The sequence below is a fragment of the Papilio xuthus genome, unplaced genomic scaffold, assembly GCF_000836235.2.
Source record: "Papilio xuthus unplaced genomic scaffold, Pxut_1.1 DF825928.1, whole genome shotgun sequence".
Lineage (NCBI taxonomy): Eukaryota > Metazoa > Arthropoda > Insecta > Lepidoptera > Papilionidae > Papilio > Papilio xuthus.
The window spans coordinates 700530-720901 of record NW_013532721.1 but is presented as its reverse complement, the minus strand read 5'-3'; the positions used below and the strand labels follow the sequence as shown (position 1 = coordinate 720901).

Here is a 20372-nt window from a genome sequence, read left to right as displayed (position 1 = left end):
TTAGTCTAAAGAGCTATTCATATTAAAACATACTGTAACTTCAAACATCGGAAATTTTGCTTGTAAAAATGTTTACAAACATTATTAAGGTACAAAAATTATTTTCATTGCAATAATACAAAGATATATATGATGCAACAAATTGTTGTGACCTAAATACATAGTAAAAATGTCTATTCAGTGATTTATTTTCATGTTAACTTTACAAATATAATTCTATGATACTTGCAATATTGCAAATGTATTGTTTTAACACTTCTATCATGAATCATACATAAATTTCCATATGTTTTTCTATATCTTGCTCTAGTCATTACATGTATTTCTCTAACAATTAGTGACATCCAAAATAAAGTGTCTAAAACTTTAATAAAACATGTAACAGTACATAACAAAACTCACTGAAATAAAAATGTATGTCTAATTATTCTGGTAATACAATAATAAATAAACCGTAATACAATAATGAATAATTTGTAAAAAGTTTAAAGAAATACTTGAATTTTAGGTAACAATGTGGTAACTAAATAACTCAAAACATAATGTTATTTGGACACAATAATTATCTCAACATAACAAATTTATATCCTAACATATTAAGAACAAAAAGCTATAATTTTTACAATAAACTAAGAATTATTCAAACGACAAGTGCGACAAACAGATCTGGCCATGGATTGTGTCATTTCCGATGGCTAAGGACATTTTCTGACAAAGTTAGCCTGGATAAAGATGCCACTATCACCGAGCCAGATGTGTTTGTGGATCACACATTACTAGCAGTTGCCCGCGACTTCGTCCGCAGGGAATTTAAATAATCTAGTAATAAATACAGCTACACTGATCCTGAATGACATACATACACATTGGAATAGTGTAGCTTCACAGCAGTGTTTTTTTTTATTGGCTAAGTAGTTTCATAGACTATTCAATGCTAAAGAAACAATCAAATCTTTATATTAGTATAGAAAATCAATGCAGATCTAAATTATATTCCCAAGGCACAGGACATTAATAACATGTATACAATAATCCACTTTTACCTTTTTTTGGATAGTATTTATCTTCTTATGTCAAATAAACTAAAAACTATTATAAGTTTTATCCGTCAGGCAGGTGACTTGTTCCCAGCTAATATGATAAATATTAATAACTTTCATAAATGTAATAAATTCTTTTAAATTCATGGCGACTTGCCACAAAACTTTAGTTGATATATGATTTAATTAAGATATTAAATCTCTTTTAATCTTTCATTAAAAAATTGAATCTCAAATACAATGTTGTAGTGTTAATTTCCAATAGTGCTTTCATTTTTTGAATAGCACCATCCCATAATAAATAAGCACCTAAAGGTACAAGGAAAGTTGTAAAATATTAACAAATTTTTTCTCGCTTTGAATAAATATCATTTTTTAATACTATAACAATAAACTAAAATCCCAACCATAGAACCTTTTGAGGGTAATTTTTAACTTTGCTTACTTGTACAGGACTGGTTTGACATCTTGACCAATCAACTTTAATTTAATTCACATCCCATAGGTATATCCAATTATATCATACAATCTGATGTAGTTTGCAAAATCCATATTCAAATGCAACCCACTTAAGACACTAATGTGACATTCACTAGGATTATATTAGAGCATATTTTTATAACATCGGGAAAGGCACAAACAGTTCATACACATTATGAATAAATTTTATAAAAAAACACCAAAGTAAGGCACAAATCTTCATACTTAATTCCTTTGTCCGTGGCTTGTCCACATATGTTCTTTGAATGTTTCTCTCATTGTAAATGATCTTGGGCAAAGATAGCAGCATAACCTATTAGTCAGATCTGAATGCATTAATCGTACATGATACTTTAGAGCAGATTGGTTGGAATACTTCATACCGCAGTGTGGACAGTCTCCACAAATTGCTGCGTGATTGGATGTTGATGCTACTGCACCTAAAACTGGCCCACTTGACATACCTGCTAATATAAGTAATGCTTGTGACTGTTCTTGAGTATATGTGTTTTCGGTATCCGTACCAACTTGATGTTCAGATAATAGCACTTCTGGTTCATATTCCATATCGGAGTGTGGTGAATGTTTTTCTGTTTTTACTAGAGAATCTTCTGTTGAGCTTTTCATTGGACTTTTTGTATTAGCAAAGGCACTAGAATCTGTATTCATTTCTTTTGGCCTTGTACAATGCATGTCAATAGCAGATTGAACTTTTTTGGCTATTGGATTGTTGAGTGCGGCATCACTCTTTGATGGGTTGATACCTGTAATTTAAAATTAAAGGATCATAGTATATAATGAGAACAAGTTTATCTAAAATTGGGTTTTCATTAGGTTGACCAATTTGTTTTATAACTGTACTAATTTTACCTGAGAGTAATGATCTGGCAAGCATGCTATTTTCATAATCGGGAAGACTATCATCATTTTCCGAGTTTACTAGTGGAGCACCAGAAGTGGAGGTGTTGTCATCAATCCATTCTGTTTTGACAGATACTGGCATATCTTCTTGAGCATTTCCCTAAAGTAAAAAAAAATATTAAGATTCACCAGCTCACAACTTTTTTCTTTTCTTCACACTTCACAAGTTTTCTTTAATTTACAATAATTAATCAATTTAATAATAAATTTTATAGTTGAATTAAAGCTACAACATTCCAACATTATAAAACTATAGTTAATAATTCCATGTCAAGTATAGAGAAAATAAGCTACTGCATACAATTTTTCAGCACAAACAACAACTATCATATAGGTCAAGCCCTGGTTAATTTACTGTTAAAAAGCAGATAATTTTAAATTTCCCAAGATAATATTGAATACCTGTGTCGCTGTTGAGCTTTTTCCATTGGCAGTAACATTTGGATTGTCTCCTTTGCTATCATTTTTTTTATCCACATTATTTTCCGGTGCAAACACTGGATTGTCAACTTTCATTGTTGGTGAATCATTATGATTATTGCATACATCGCATGGTTCCCGTATCCTACTCTTTTTATTAGTCTCAACATTTACAATATCATTTGGTTTATCAGATGTACTGCAACGCCTTTTCTTAAGAACGGGCACTTTAGATTCCTTTGAAGTAGTATTAGCACCGAGGTTGGACTTAGAAGATATAGTTAACTGTGTGTATAGTTTTGTTGTGGTCCTTGGTGATATAAAGTTTTCATTCTAAAAATATTGACAAGAAAAATTTAACAAATATATATTCTTTCAGCTAGCTAATTGATCATGACTGTGAAATGGTTATTTTTCACAACTTAAAAGTAGTTATACCCATTGGGAGTATTAACATCTAATAAAAATTGTTCTTGTGTTCTATTGTGATGATTTTTTTTTGTTTAATTGTATGTTTCCCAAATCTGATTATTTTGAACATCATAAAAAATTATAGCAAAATGATTGTTACCTGGTGTGTAACACCTGTTAACCCCTTTACTTGTAACATTGCTGCAGTATGCAAAAATGACGACAGTTTACTCTCTTCAATAAACACCTCTCCTTGATACATATAAGACAATAAACTAACAATATCATCAGCTGATACATCTTTCAAAATAATCACTGGATGTTGACATGGATTTTCCTGAAAAACAACAGTAAGGTTATGGTATTATATCAGTTGTTTGTAAATAACCATATAATAATTGACTTTTAATATAAATTGTCGGATGATGAAGGTTATAAATGTCCCGAGTCATTCACCTTGAACACATTCCTAAAGTACGGGCTGCACGCGGAGAGTATCACTTTGTGGGCCTTGATATTTCTACCTTCACATGTAAGCGTGACATCGACCAAGTCTTCGGAACACTTTAAAGAATCTAAGGCACTCACTATATTTGTTTGAAAGTTATTCCAACGTAAACAGAATTGATCTGCCATCACTACGTTTTTCCTTGGAACGTCTGAAACAAAATTACGTTTGCTGTTTATTATTTGACACAAGTTTTAACTTAAATTTGTTCCTTCTACAATAATGTTTTAGTCACAGCACATACCGGTTTATTACAACACATAACTATACATATTACTGAGCATGATGTTTTAATCATGTATTGATTAAAAAGAATCTCAACTTATAACAGAATCCGTGCGAACAAAAATAAAGTGCATGACCTCCAATGACACAGTCTTCTTTCACTTTTCTTTACTCCATAGATAATAACTGAACAGAATACACAGGTTTGTAAGAGATGAATGCACTTTGCAAAATTGCAAGGATATGATCGGATACGCATTTAAAGTCTGCGTTGAAATACTGAATCAAACAAAGATTATCAAACATATTCACCTAGAAATTGTGTTGCTTTCCATTGTCCTATTAAGTAGGATGAAGTTAAAGTAAGCATTGAATACCTTAATTAGATGTTTTGCAAAGATTTTTTTTTATTTACTTTGTTTTTAGTCTGCCTTGCTATTATAAGATCTGTGCTTTATTCATAATCTGTTATCAACTCATTTTGCATTTCAGCATTGTCAAGAATTGTATTTGTGCCGGTATATCTTGCAGATAAATGAAAAAGCCTTAAATCCCAATTATTTTAATAGAACTGCAGTAATCATAAGCAAGCAGTGGTAAATTTTTATTATTAAACTTTAAAATGGCGAATGATCCTGAAAGGTTTGATTCGATGCTTCTTGCAATGGCACAGCAACATGAAGGTGGAGTGAAAGACGTAAGTTTTATATTACTGGTTTTTAATTCACGTCTTTTGACTAGGGCATAACTCTAAGGAGATAATTTGTTGTTTTTATATTTCACCATTTTATATATATTCTAGCGCTCGTGTCGTTACCATAGTATCGAACTTTCTAGCAAGTTCCTTAGTGCGCGCAAGTTACGAACAAAACTTATTCAATTTAAAAATAACTATAGCGTTGGAGTTAAGTTTTTGAGGTTGTCCTAATAATATATTATTTACTGATGTCAAAACCACACGTCAAAAATGATTATAACCAAGTTTTATTAGTGCAATGTAATTTACACATTTTGTTTCCTATAAGAGTACAAATTCTTAAAAGTTTTATGTTAAAAAGCACCTAAAATTAAAATTACTAGCATTTGTCATCATAGTCTTAAAACGGAAATATGTTACTTATTTACCCTTACATGATTTTCAGCTGTTAGCAACAATTGTTGGATTTTTATCAAGAAAAACAGACTTCTTTACTGGTGGAAAACAAGGAGAGTGGGAAAAGGTACTATTATATTTCTTTAGATTTTTTTAAATTTATTATTAACAATGTAATGTGTCTTGCTTTATGTAAATTAAAAATTGTATAGAGTAATAAACAAGTTCTAAAAATGAATAGATCTATGAAGATGGACATTTTGTTATTTTAATATTTAACAGTTTCCATGCCTCTCTTCATTTGTCATAGAATTGGGAACTCATCGGACAATTGGTGGCATTGAGTGTGTTATATGAGTATTGGTCATATCTGTATGTCAGTAAGAAGAGCATTCCATTGATTCTTTTATAATTTTACTTTTATGCGAGGGATAGTAAGATTCTACAATTGAAAATTCAACAAATTGCTCAGATTATTTTTTTCATGATGTCTTAAACATTTCCAGGTGGTTAAAGATGTGTTCTATGAACAAGCTAAAAAAGCACAAGATGAAGCAGATAAGGCGAAGAAAGAGAGAGAAGATGCTGAAAAAAGGTTGAAGGATATACAACAAAAGAAAGAACAAGAAAGACTGGCTAGAGATTTTGAACCTGCTACAGTCACAGAAATCACTGACCAGGAGGCTGAACAAATGCAGGAAGATATTGAAAAAGATAAAAAGAGCAGTAAGTTATTAAATTATTTATGCTCCTAAGTACAACTGTATAATAATTGGTGTACTTCCAAGTAAAATTATGGTTTATATTTTTATGCTTCTCTTCTAATATTATAAATAGGCAAGGATTCTTTGTTTACAAAGAATAGGCTTCGAACTACTACACCAACTTTAAAAATTCTTTTGCAGTTGGGAAGCTACACATCCCTATAGACGATATAGACTAGGTTTTTTAATAGATTTTTTTAATTATTTGCCACCAAGTGAGAAACTGCTTGTGTTCAATAATGATAGAGATGGTTAAAAGTGGCCATCGCTACTGGGTATTTGGTCTTTTGAAAGTTGTTTTATAGGACTTTCAATTCAACTCATCTAGAGAAAGCCTCCTTTCAGATCCCACGAATAGTCAGTATGTATTCCGCTTTAATGAGTGAAGCTGTTATTTAATTTAAAAAGAAATTTTATTATATCATTATAAAACTGTGCTCAATTTGAATTCTAGAGACTGACTCTGGGGATGGGGAAGGCTCAAGCAATGAAGCGCAGGCAGACAATGCATCAGAAGAGGAAGATGATCCTAAAGAAAAAGGAAAACTCAAGCCGAATGCTGGAAATGGGTGCGACCTTGAGAATTACAGATGGACACAGACATTAGAGGAGGTGGAGGTAAGTAATTACAAATTTTTAATAAAAAAATTGTTTGCTTTTTGTTAAATTTAATACGAGGTGGTATAATGCACCTTTACATTTACTTTTATTAGTATATAAAATTTGATTTATGCCTTATTATTAATTCAGATATACATACTAGGAAGTCATATGATAAGAGACTTAATTCGGGGAAATTTAAATTCTGTTCACATACATATTAGGTTTAATTTATCCACTGGTATAAGTGACTATGCACTGTAATACTAAAAATAATATATTTTGTACGGGTTTAAAAAAACAACTAGAAAAGTTTATATGTTTTATTAGTATTGCATTTGAAAGACAATACACGGGTTAATTTGTGTTCAGTTATCACAGTCCAAAATTAGACTACCTAATATTTACAATTTGACAGCTGTTAATGACGTAAACTTTATTAAATTACATATATCAATGATGCAACATATACAGAAATGCTGTCATTCAGATAAAAAAAAAACAGTTTCATAAACCAAACACAATGTTGACATTTTCATAGCTATTGTTGTTAAAAAGTATGTAGTTCATATCTTGTGTACAGCAAAGACCAGCATATTCAGCAATGGTCTTATAAAGGAGAATGATGATATAAGTCTTATTAATTTTAATTATTTATATCTTTAACACCAATGGGCAACCAATTATGTGGTTGTTAATACTTGTACTCTATTAAATAATAAATAAAAAGCCTTAAAACTAATATTTTATACATCTGTGTGAATTATAGCCAAATATTATGCAACCATACTAGAAATATCAAACATCACAGATGTGTAGCTATATTTTTTCACTTAGATAGGATTGTACGATATTTTATTTAACATGTTATTAACAAATAAAAAGTCTTAATAGGCACTCAATACCAATTACATTCACTCAATTTGATTAAATTTCTCAATTTATATTAGAGAATGTTATTTATTCTTTTAAAAGTTATCTGTACTTGATATGGTTAGGAAGATGCCACAAGATCGGTGATCGCATGAGGCGTGGAAACATCGCAAGTGTTTTGAAGGCAATTTCATTCTAATATAATTCAAAGACTGTTTATAATCTGCACCGTTCATGTGGCTTCTTTTGTCGAAATCATGTAAAATAATTAGCTAGGATTTAGTCAAACTTTTTTTGATATAGGTGACCTTTCACCTTTGATTAATAATTTTTATATTTAAACGTTTTTCAATTTTGAGCACAGAAATAAATAGTTTTAAATTATATAATACGCTAAATTATTCTAAATCGAACTGGATAATTATTGCACTTAGTCATATCTATGAAACAATAGGCTAATTGTTCTTACTAATAATATATGTTGAAAATTTTACTAGGCGCAATATCATACTAGTGTAAAATACGGCGCACTTGCACACTAGATTGCTTCGTGACGTAGTTTTTTTTGCACACCATAGGAGCACGTCTGTTTTACGTCATCGGATGCAGAATTGTATTATTTTGTGCGTATAGTATACATCGACATTTATTTATGTTTTTGTCTATAAGTATTAACTGGGTCCTATTTATTGAAATTAGCAATTTTTTATTCCTAATTCTTTGCTATTATAGAAAAATATTCCATAGCCGTGAGAATTCCTTAGAAAAATTAAGAATACTTATAGACGCCCGTCTCCTTGCGCATTCGCACTGAAACAAAAAAAAATATATATTTAAGAAACTTCTTTAACAACAACATTGATATTCAGGAAGCAATTGATATTTTAAAGTTTTTGATAAAATTCACACTTACTTTCAACGAAGCAAATAGCCGCTAGTATGCAAGCTGAGAGCAGTATGGTCATGGAGATGACCAATACAGTTATCTGGTGGGAATGATTGCAACAACAAGTCTTAGGTTCTTTTTCGGTGCGTTGCTTCGTGAACCCATTCACCACCGTGAAATGGGTGGAGCTGGCCACCGAAGTGGCGTCGTGACTCGAAACGGAACCACGTTTGACGTCACTCCAGAATTTGTCAGCCACCTCTCGAGATTCTTCTGGAATTGACATTACAGTGCTCGTCATGGTCGGCTTACGACCGTATCCAATCGGTTTTGGATACGCGGTGTATTCGGTTTCAACAGTGCCTTTGTTGTTCATTCGTGCCAAGTTTGCAGCGCTGAGTAATAGTGAACCCGATGATGCACTCTGAAATAATAAAGAATTAATAATGTTACTAATTGATTCTTGCAGTATTTTATGTTATACAGCTTAGTGTATGTAGCTAGCTTATAGCATTGAATTTTTACCTACACAAAGTTACTTATAAACTTGCGAATGATTTATTTCGCCACACAGACGGTCAATATTCTATTTTGAACAAAATATCTTAATGGAATCTTGTGACAAGCTATTTCAACTTTTGTAATAACGTGTGGGATAAAGAATAGTCTAGAGATTAAACATATTTCCTGCTTATGGACATCAACATTTCAATGCAAAATTTCCGTTTTCTATTTAACATATTGTATACATTAAATTGTTTTGTTTTTTTTCCTTGTAAAAGACACATACGGTATTAAAATATAACATTTAATTTTGTATTAACGTGTGTAATTTTATAACGCATAAAAAACTTCAATGAAAACATGAAATTTATTGAATGTCCATTTTAAGACCTGAATGATGATTAAATAAATTTAAGTTACAAAATAATATGACTAACATTTGCGGACTATGTAATCGGACGGCGCCGCTTAATTTATTCATCATAGCTTAAGAATGTTGCCATAAAAGTTATTTTGTATTTGTGTACCGGATCTGGTAATATTAATAAGACTTTTAACCCCATCAAAAAAATAACAATAAGCAAATTTTGATAAAAACTCACTTTATATTGAAAACTTGTAAAGTCTAATATAAATGGAACTTTTTGTCCCAACATTCAGACGTTTTGACATGAAAAATGTTTTTTTGTCTGTGGGCGTGCGGGTTTCGATGGCTTGTAGATTAAAAAAAACGTGCGGTGTATAAGTCTTTTTTTGTATCTACATATCCATTTAATGTACAAATCTCATCTATTTTTGCTTTGATGTTTTTACGGGCAATTAGTTATTTAATAAGTATCGTCTGCGACTCCGTCTGTGCGGAATTAAAAAAAACGTAATAAGTTGGCTCTTTGTTCTTCCAGTCTATGTTTTCCATCTATGCCAAATTTCAGATAGATTCCTTTAGCCGTTCAGGAGATACTTTCTTATAAACATCCATCCATCCATCTAAAGTTTCGCATTTACTATGTTAGTAACGTACGTGTATATGGTATTTATATGAAGTGGGCTTACATGCGTGCTATGATTACTGGAAGAGCCCTGACTAGATGCGGACCCGCCACGAGATCTTGCGTCCACACTGCCTGTGCTGCATGTGGACAAAGAGGGTCGCGGGATGTGCCACTCTTGACCAGGAATCTGGAATTAAAAATAAAGTTTTAAACACGCAGGCGAAGTGATTTTGCATGTTTCGTTCTAGTTGAGTTCTTCTTCCTACTCTCATCTCCATCTCCTATCATTATGTACTCTAATTTTTCGCGTACTCGATTGTTAATTGTTCATGAAATAACATTAAAAGTCATAAAATCACTAGAAACAACTTATATATTTTTAGATTCATTATTATGTCGTAAGAGAATTAGCTCATCTGTTAAATAACCGTTTAAAAACTGGTTGAATAAATGTTGCTATTACACAACAGTATTGTACTAAAACACGCTGGGAGTATGAGTACGGAAGTAGTTGAAGATTGCGATGTCGTAAGGTTGTTTATTTGATGCCGTGTTCAAGATACCGTCACTACGTACCTTTTAAGCATGAAATCTTTGCAAATTTAGTTATGCCTCTGACGAGGTAAAGTCACGTGTGAAAATTTTATAAATTGTGCTAGCATCAAAATCGATCGTATTATATTATATTAGTAATAATTTTTAATGAGAATATGTTAATTAGCTTTGAATAACGCTTAAATTCTAAATTATTAACGCATACTGTATATGAATACGAAAAAGCACGTATCGCGTTTGCGTTGTCTCTTGGAAACAAAATACGAAAAGGTCCGTCTCAATGATCAAGTTACTAAAAAAACAACATTAACCTTCAGGGTCAAGCGTTTGCACATTACTCTTTAGCGGCAAAATAATCGTTGATGTGGTTGCAAGGCCTCTACGGGGGAGGTGGGACGATACCAAGAACCATTCTTAATTTTTGTTTTTGAATGAACTAGTAATTTAGGGGTTTGATTCGTTGTTTCATCAATAATATTTTTAGGTCAAGTTTTGTCCGAAGTCCGATTGATTTTGTCAGATACGGTGCTCAAGGTCTGCCTTCTCTTTATTTGCGGTCTCGTTTCGTCGGCCTCTGGCGCAATAAATCTTAGTTTTGCTCTCGGCCCCGTACTTCTCTTTGTTACATTGATAAGATGATCGATAGGCGTATTCGGTAGTCGGTAACAATAATCCTTTTCTTTTACGGCGCCTAAGGTCGGCTTATTATATTTTCGAGTTTATTTCGGTACTTTGTGTTTGGAGAGATGTAATATAAAATTGAAATATTGTTTGTATTAATACAGTCATGGTGGGCGAACCTTGCAAAATGTTTCGCAAACGTGCCAACTGGTTCCGATGTCAACGTTGCTAAGGCAGCAGCACAGAGGCCTGACTTTACAAGTACATTCTATGTATAACCACTTTCGCTCATTGTGCATATCGACCGTACCACTGAGATAATGCTCGCCGTTTAAAGTAGACCATGGATAAAGCCTCGGTGTAAATATGCCGCGTTATTGTTTAACTTAGTGCAAATGTCGAAATGTCAGCACCGTTTAGCATAACTATTGCTAACTATTTACTAAGCAACGACACTAGGCTAATGTTTTTTTCTTGTATTATCACGTATTGCGGCAGCAGTGACAAAATTTACATCGTTTAACAATGTATGAACTTGTGGGAATAATTCCATAGTACTGATAACAAATTCATTGTTTTGTTCGTTTTGTTTAGTAATTACAGATCCCAGTAGGTTTAACCACATTTAATATCTGCATTTATTGTAGTTATGTAATACATGTAACATTTATTTCATATTCGTTTCCACTTAACGAAAACCTTTAACCGTAAGTTTCTGAGACCAAAATCCCCGTATAAAACATATTGATATCTCTGTTTCTTCAAAGATAATGACATGGATGATAAGTTTTATGCAGATTAATTAAGCAATTCCGTAAGGTGTCAATTATTCATAATGTAAAAGAGGCCGATAAGTAAGCCACATATTAAAACGCTTAAAAAACATTAAAAAAAACGCCTCGTTCGCGTTAACGTATGCAATAATCATTTAATTAAAACGTGAGGGTAGTTTAATATGAGAAAAACGTGAGTAAACAAGGATGTGCACTACATCACTTGACGTATTAACTGTTATCAGCACTTGGAAGTAACACGTCCGGAAACTTCTTGATTTATGTATAAACTGCATCGTTTAGGGTTGACACTACTGATAAGTTTAAGTATAATAACGATAGTTTGACTTAAGTAATACAAATTTATTTGAGCCAATCTGTAGAATATTAAGACTGCTGAGTGGCGTTCTATATTAAAATCTAAGTACATAATACAATGTTAGCATTTGGAATTTTATCATTTTTTTTGTCTTATAGTTCAAATAGCTTCATAAAATATATAATCGTCTTATCTCAGAAAAATGGAAATAAAAAGTTTAACAATTTACATTTCAGAACGTTGGATTTTATACGAAGGGACAACCCTGAGTAAAATGTTTAGGTATCTATAAATCTTAAGTACCTACACTGACACGTGGTTATTACGTTACTTACTTATCTAAATTTATAATTAAAGTGCATAATTACTTATCTTGAAGTACTATTTAGCATAAATATGAATATTTAATTGTTACTTCATTCTATAGACTGTTTATTACTTTTTTTATGTTAGAAAACACTAAAGACTACAACGAAACATTACATTTTTTTACAAGATGGGTACATGCACTCTAAACTGTTAAAGTTTTTAAATGTTAAGCGTTTATAAAAATTCCTTTGTAGAATTATTATTTGTTTTTAAGAAATATACAATCCAGTCCATAATTATAATGTAAAATATACTTAAAATGCAACAATGTTTTTTCTAGATTTAATTGTAGTTGTAGTAAAACGCGAGCGTGTCATCTCAGCGCACGATTCTCGTGCCTCGACGACACAAGTTGTGGTGTAGAAATGTCTGGAAGTTGTGCTAGACCATTACTGAAATGCTGAATAGTATTAGGTCGAATAATATTATTCTATTTTAAACAATAGTTTATCAAATGCTACCTAGTTATTTCGTCAATCATTAAAGAATTTGTCTGTTGTGGTTATATTTTTAGTTATGTTCCTATTTCTTTCATTTGATATAAATAGCTTGTTATAATTTTAATACGTCTAATGGCCAACTGTGAACGAATACTGGCCGATAATGATTATGATGAAATAATTTCTATTAAGTATACTTAGTTTGGTATTAATAATTCTTTGAAGTTTCTTTAAATCTGAAATACAAACTAAGGTGATGATGAATTATTACTTTTATTAAACTGTAATTAAAATATGATGAACAAAGTTCTGGGTGTCTGGCATTGTAGAATAGAATCGTAAATCGTAAACAACTTTATTAACATTCAAACGTTCATTTTCATATCTTCATTGTCAAATTGTTTGTATCTCGTTCTGTTATTTGAATCTTAGGTCAACCGGGTAATTAAGAATCAATCTTTCAAATGTAGCCACAATGTTTCTCTAAGTAAAATATTTAAATGATTTTACGGTTACCGGAAGTTTTGAAAATATAAATACTTTTTTCTACATCATTAGTTATACCTATTAATCGATGTTTAATCATCACGGCATTAAGAATAAGAAACCTTATTGACTTTATATTAATATCTTTCTTGATATAGACATCCGCTAAAAACGGATTTTACAACCGATAAATATGTTAATTATACTGCTATGGGAATTGACTACTTTTGTTGCCATAGTAACCGTGAGCTCTGGTAAAAAAAAATACCTAAAACATAGTTATTTTATATTATAAACATATATAGGCGAGAAGTGGATACGGTAATTCTTGAAAACTTTTCCGAAGTTCTTGCTTCAAGTATATGTAGGTACATATTTAAATAACACTTGTCTCGATTTACAAGAGGCGAGAAGTGGATAATATAAATATGATCCCTATCTGATTTCCAAAGTAGAAGCCGACATATCGAGATATCGTGTGACATGTTATTGTATCAATTACGAATCAAATTAACGGCAACGATCCGGTTATAGTTGCAATAGGTAGGTCGATTGGGCCTGTACAACGTGGCTCGGTTACGCAACACCGCTGGGTAATCTTGACGGATCTAATTGAATGTTTATTGCCGCGTGTCAATAACGGTGTGATCGCGGAACACGTTAGACCGCCGACTTGTCCGCAGCAACCGCACTCACACCGTAATCGATATAGCGTGATTACAGTTTACGTATTTTATGCAATTTTATTTACGCCCGATGATCTTATGTAATTCAGATTCCAGAATATTGGACGAATGAAGTAATAACCTAAGAATCGGAATCCGAATTCAAATCCACACTGGTCCTATATTATTTTTATAGTATAGTAATCAAGTGATGTACATGATAAAAGAAAGTCTGTTGATATTTACAGATGTAAAAACAAGTCTATGTCTAGAGTTGAAAACAATAAGAACAACATGGTTTACAATTACGAACACCTAGACTGTTCCCCTTTGGAATAGAAAGCGTGCCTGATGCATGCCTCTTCTTGGAATACTTTCGGCGCTGTGCAAATGTCACAATGGCTAACGGATAGCCATCGACTGTTTCAATACTTTTCATTTCTTCTAAGTGCGAATGAACTGGATTTAATGCAAATCACATAAATGATCTCCCGTGTAGTGAAAGCGTTTCTAAGTACTACTTCACGGCTGTCTTGTGGACACTTCAGTCATGCTAGACTAATATTAAATAAACGTACTTTAAGATATTGCATAAAGCTATACTGGTTTTTAATATTTCACTACGTTGCTTGAGGAATGTGCTTCAAAAAAGTTACTTTTTTTCGTTAAACGAAAATATTTCCTTTACACAAAAATCCGAAGTAACGTATTCTAAGCTATGTATTTTAGAAAAACTGATTTACATTTTAGTTACCCTTTCAATTGTGCCGCACAGATGTAAGGAAGGCGTTTTCCAATTATTTTGTTAGGTTTATTATTAACTGGTGAGAATTTTGCAACAAGTTGTAATATGTAAATTGATAAACTTGATTTAAAGTGCGCGTTGTAGCCTGTGGGCGATTACTGTTGACATACTACATCAATTACTTTTTTGTATTTCAAAATCCTAAGTTGCGTACATCATTTGGCAACAGGTGAACGCCCTCGTCTCGTCGCTTTGATAAAACCAATGACGACATAAATAAATAACACACGAAAGATGCGTTCAGTAACGTACACTTTTTTTTGTATCAAATTACAGGAAAATATAAATGCATCAACAGCAGCTAATACATTAATTCAACACTGCAGTTTGCATTATAAGGGAATTAAAAAAAAAACTATTGTTCTTGACAACAGCGAAACGTGCTTTTGAACGGCCAATTATCATATTTTATACGCGATTGCATGAGGACACCGCAACATAAGTCATTGTTCACGCTGGTCACAGACACTGGCATGACGGTTATGGACGTCCTTGAACTCAATTGCCTGTATTTATGTCTTTAACAGGAGTCGTGACAACGCAAACGACTTTGGGTTACTGTCTAATGATTTGTGATCATCCTACCGCCTCGTACCACTTTAAAAATAATTACTTAAAAACGAAAATATTTGAAGGTAATATTGTACACCCTTAAAAATAGAGATTAGATCTGTTTTTACTATAAATATCCATATAGATTCTAACATCCATATTCAGAGTAGATTAACAATCAAAATTCCACTACAACTGTTAGTTACATTTACTCTTTAACTAGTCTTTATTATTTGATAAATGTTAATCCATTGAATAAAACATCAGTTGAAGTAGAATGTCTTTTCAACGAAGAAGTTCCATCAGCAGTAGAAGGAATGGAATATATCGGTATTTCAAAAAGCTTTCATCAAGATTGATGTGTTTTCTTAACATAAAATATGTTATGTGTACGTTGTTTTGTACGTGGGAGGCATATCATTTTAGCGCAATCGGGAATTTGTCAAGTTATTGTTCTGCAATAAAAAATTCTCTTGTGTTATGTAATTCCATTTATTTTTTTTTGTATTGTTTTCAGTTTACATTTCATATTAGTTATAAATTTTAGCATAAACATAAACAAAAGGCATGCGGAAAAACCTTGCGTGAAAAAATTAGATATTTAAGACATACCCGATATACATTTCATCATTTCCTTGTTTATACCGTTTGATGTACTTATATTTTGCTGTGGCCAATCTGGTAGGCGAATGTTTATTATTTTCCTATGAAGTAAATGCAATCCATTAAATCTATTGGTAATGTATTAAGTTTGTCTAATATAAACTTTAATATAGGTAAACATTTTTCTAATAAGCTTCTTAATTACAATGTATGTGGAAATAAATGCATTAAGTTTTTTTTAAACTTGGTTCGATCGATCGGCGACTGAGCTGGCAGTGTCATTATAGTGTTACCGTTTGACTTGTCAGTAATCTCATTGCGTCATAGGTTCGATTAGCGCCCATCAAGCTTGTGGGATGTTCCGGATTGAAAAAGTGACCATGGTAACTCATCCGGATTCCTACATACCATGATGATATCATACTTCGACTGTTATTTAACGACAAGTCCTCTAATCATCTTAATAATTAGGTTTTTTCTTCCCAATGTGATATAAAAACGTACACCACAGATAATTGATACTATTAGCTAGTGATGCCATAGCTTTTTTACAACGTGCAGGTATAACATTTGATATGTTAATAGTACAATTAAATTTGTTGCTCATCATCAAGTACTTTTTTAATAGTAGAGGTTTCATAACTAAGTTTTTTGTACGCTGAAATCTAAACATCTCACCATGTTTTTTTTTACTCGTGGCAACATTTTTTGATTATATAGATAAGTTTTCGTTTCCATAGACGTTGATACATGGAATATAGTTTTAAGGTACTGTATATTAATTAGATAAAGTACAATTAGATTAATCTTATAATCGTTAATTACTTGGTTATCGCATCGCTTCTTAATGTGTATGCGAGAAGTTCTATAATAGTCCAAGTTGACTTTGCTGTTTATTGCACAAACAATTTAAGTTTTTATTTCATTTTCATATCCGTTTCATCGGATACAATACATTTGAAGTAGAATACATGATGCGACATCACGTTATCGAAAATCCCGGGTTTGTCCAGATGTCGCGGGAAAACCGAGCGATTGTAACGGTGCCTGAACAAACTCCTTACAAAAGGATCCGTAAACACACTTTTTTATACAATGTCCATCACCTTGAAGCCTTTGTAGACTAGTATACTTTGTTACTATTGCCGCTTCCTGACTATCGTGTTAAATGAATGATAAATATCGACTCGTCCTTTGTGAATGCGTCAATTGAGATTGAGGTCGTTTTAAAAATAACATAAAACTAGGTATTTGTGTCGATGTATCACGTAATTATGAATGAAATTACAATTATCAATTAAAATTTAATTAATGATAAATAATTTTAACTCGAAATCTAATATAGGTCTTTCTAATCCTATAACCTCGGCGCTAATCATATTCCTTTGAACAATGAAGTGTTTATAACGTATTTGCGTTATAAATTTTTGCATAAAAGTTACAAACATGTATTCACTTTATAACACTTTTTTTTATTACTGTAAGCGATAAACTGATAAAAAATAACGTTAACCTAAATCCTCCATCTTTCAACGGTGTCTCTAACGCTACTTGCGAAAATATTAACGTAAGATAATCTGCCGCCCTTCTTTTAACTAACATAAACTTATTTTAACTTAAAAAATATGACAAGAAAGCCTCGTAATATATTCTGCTTATGCGTCACCTTTTCATCTTAAGGCATATTATGAAATTTTTACAATATATTCACATAATATGTAAAAACGTACTTAGCCCACGCTATGTGCAATAAAAAAATCGTAAGTTATTCCCAGATTTGACCAATAAGCAGGCTTTATACATAACTAGCTGTCGGTTGCGACTCCGTCCGAGTAAGAATTATTAATAATTATACATCTTGTATTTTGGTTATGTATAAAAACATCAAAAGTACTTTATTTCGTGTGCTTTAACACCTATTATGTGATTGTGTCCGTGTCTACAACGGCCTTACGATTGCATATTATCAAGTAAGACGAGGATAATGACATTTGAGCTTGGGGAAAATTTATACGGTGTTTGGTCACACACGTGTAATCCGATGAGGTTATTCGGGACGACCTTTATCAATGTTGCCAACAACGCGCCGCGAAATTTTTTATTTACTCTATTTCGTAATCAAAAACTTGTCCGGTCATATGTCTTCATATGAAAAACAACATACTTCGAAGCAGTCAAGGCGAAATGATAATATACTTCGTATTTTAACATGAAATGAGCAAGCTGTAGGAAGGAAAACACTTGGATTATTGTTATGCGGGGTCAGGATAAAGCTTGTGAAAGCGTTTGCTGAATAACAACCACCTATAGAGATTTTGCAATACGTTATAAAGTAGAACAGAAACGTGACGCACTATCAAGATTGTTGCCTCTTAAATTATACCAACAATAATAATGCTTTAATACAAATCCGTTTTGTTTAGTCGAATCCTGTTCCACCGAGTCTCCAGGTGATATAAGAATTTGTTACTTAGTTTTAGTAGAATATCAGTATATGAAAGAAACATAAATAAGTATTGTATAATAATTGTAAAACGAAAAGTAATTGTATTTGATTTCAGCAATTTTACTTTTAGTTTGTTATAACAGAAATGCTTAAATCCATTTCACCAACTGATTAATTAAAATAGAGAAAGTAAACAATCGTCATGAATGCAAAATTTTGTGAATCGCACAAAAATCTCAAACTGTAAAAGGAATGTATCTAAAATAAGTTAACTCTATTTTTACGAGTTACACTCTATATTAATTGATATCTGAAATAGTTCCATCAAGAAGTAGGCTGTGGTATCAGACATCTGCATCGTGAGAAAAGAATAGTAAACCAAAATACATTGTATCGCGTATCGTGACTTATAATAACAATGTATCAATTTTACATCTCGCTAACATCTTCATAACATTTCATATTATTCTTTATGTTTACTATTACGTAATTTATTTAAATGTTTTATTTATAAGTGTGCAAACTTCGATACGCGTCGGACCCTGAGCTGGTACGATTTATTGTTTTTTCATTAATAAACATTGACATTGATCGTCCAAGACAATACTAATGTGAATGTTATTTTCGAATCTTTTCCTCAAATTTGTTGGCATCGTCAATGAACCTTGGCGTGTTAGAAAATGACCAAGAACAATAAGCTTGACTAAGCAAGATGTATAGTATTTGGTATTAAATAAGGCCGCAGTATTTTCGGCCCACACCGGTTCCGTGGTAACGAGTGCAGTGCAACCGCCCCGGCTGTCTGGATGTGCTAAGTCCGGGTGTTGTGAAATGTGAAGGCCGTCCGCCGATGGCAGCTTTAGTCGTCACTCCCTGTGCCATTTAATTCGGACCAAACAGCTGTTACGTGGCCCGGTCCACGCAGCCTTGATTCTTTCAGTATCCGTTTTCGACACTACCAAACAATGCATACTTCGTCTCTGAGAACTGCTAGTAGCTTCCATCTGTGCCCTTGTAGGCGTATTTTAAATTAAATTTTAATAAACAGGAAGGACATTGATTTATGTTTCTCATAAGTTAAAGATTTAACTTAAAAAAATCACAGATTTGTATAATCAAATTTGTTATGCATAACTCTTAATTTTGTGGTTGTTTATTTTAAATATGCTATAAAATTGAGCGTCGATTTAGTTATTTGTTTTTGATAATATCCATCGTCAATGCAATGTTGATCACGAATCTAATCAAATTTGGACAACAGTGATCGCACGTAAATTTATGGCTTAAAAACAACATTCCGGTTCGAATTTACTTTATTTTTAGACCAAGAATCTAAGTGCACGTAAGAATACTTCATTATTTATTTTATAGTCTGTACAATCGTGTACACAAGTTTAGAAGCGGTCAGTGACCAAATTATGGACAAGTCCGTTCACCTAGTTCTATTTGAATTTCATGACTCTTACCACATTAATTTGCGAGGATTTTCTTAAATAAAGAATTGTGAATTTAATAAAGAACTGTGATCTCAGTTGTTAAACATTATTTACAAAATTTAACATGATTTATACAACTAAAATATATGTAAATAATGTGTCTATATGATCACAAAATTTATTGCGAAACGAATTATTATGTGACTCAAGTAACTGAGGGACGCTTTATCTGGTGGTACTAAGCGGCTGCCGAGGTTTTCAGGCGCGGCGTATACTTATCAATAATGCATTGTTTTTATGACATTCGTGCATCACTCACCGTAGTTTTGGTATCCATTGTTAAAAGTGCTGTCAAAATTCACGTTTTCTCGTTTTTTCTGCACAAATATTATGTCACTGAAACACTGCATTCACTCGGTCCACATGTCTGGGATGTCTGGAGTTGCCGCTCAGCTGTTTCGAGTTCCCTCTCTCGCCCTCTCCGTGTGGTCGGCGCTTCACACGCGCTCGATCCAAGCGGCAAAGCGACTAGAGTCGTACTGAGAGTGTTGCAACGATACACAACCTTTATATATAAGATTGCAG

General features: G+C 32.3%; 3 protein-coding genes across 4 annotated transcripts in view; 1 reads left to right on the top strand and 2 right to left on the bottom strand.

Moving 5' to 3' along the window:
- Positions 1 to 915: 915 nt before the first annotated feature.
- On the bottom strand, positions 916 to 4228 carry LOC106125449 (protein abrupt). 2 transcript variants are annotated; one of them, XM_013322657.1, is made up of 6 exons: positions 4143 to 4228; positions 3729 to 3931; positions 3433 to 3609; positions 2844 to 3194; positions 2391 to 2541; positions 916 to 2284 (listed from the first exon to the last, which is right to left on the bottom strand). In XM_013322657.1, the coding sequence occupies exons 2-6, from the start codon at positions 3906 to 3908 to the stop codon at positions 1746 to 1748; spliced, it is 1398 nt and encodes a 465-aa protein (XP_013178111.1). In that variant the 5' UTR covers positions 3909 to 3931; positions 4143 to 4228; the 3' UTR covers positions 916 to 1745. The 2 variants fall into 2 exon arrangements, with proteins under 2 accessions (XP_013178111.1, XP_013178110.1); XM_013322656.1 differs by having other exon boundaries at positions 4025 to 4218.
- Positions 4229 to 4476: 248 nt separating this feature from the next.
- nudC (nuclear distribution C, dynein complex regulator) overlaps positions 4477 to 20372 on the top strand; it is a 28441-nt gene continuing 12545 nt past the window's right edge. The window contains exons 1-4 of the mRNA XM_013322521.1: positions 4477 to 4702; positions 5148 to 5225; positions 5605 to 5824; positions 6317 to 6480. Coding sequence (XP_013177975.1) covers positions 4628 to 4702; positions 5148 to 5225; positions 5605 to 5824; positions 6317 to 6480 — 537 coding nt within the window. The 5' untranslated portion in view covers positions 4477 to 4627. The remainder of the gene's footprint in view (positions 4703 to 5147; positions 5226 to 5604; positions 5825 to 6316; positions 6481 to 20372) is intronic.
- Positions 7895 to 20330, bottom strand: LOC106125358 (uncharacterized). Its single transcript, XM_013322522.1, has 4 exons — positions 20107 to 20330; positions 9779 to 9904; positions 8249 to 8645; positions 7895 to 8145 (listed from the first exon to the last, which is right to left on the bottom strand). Exons 1-4 carry the CDS (start codon positions 20122 to 20124, stop codon positions 8105 to 8107), a joined length of 582 nt encoding a protein of 193 aa, XP_013177976.1. The 5' UTR covers positions 20125 to 20330; the 3' UTR covers positions 7895 to 8104.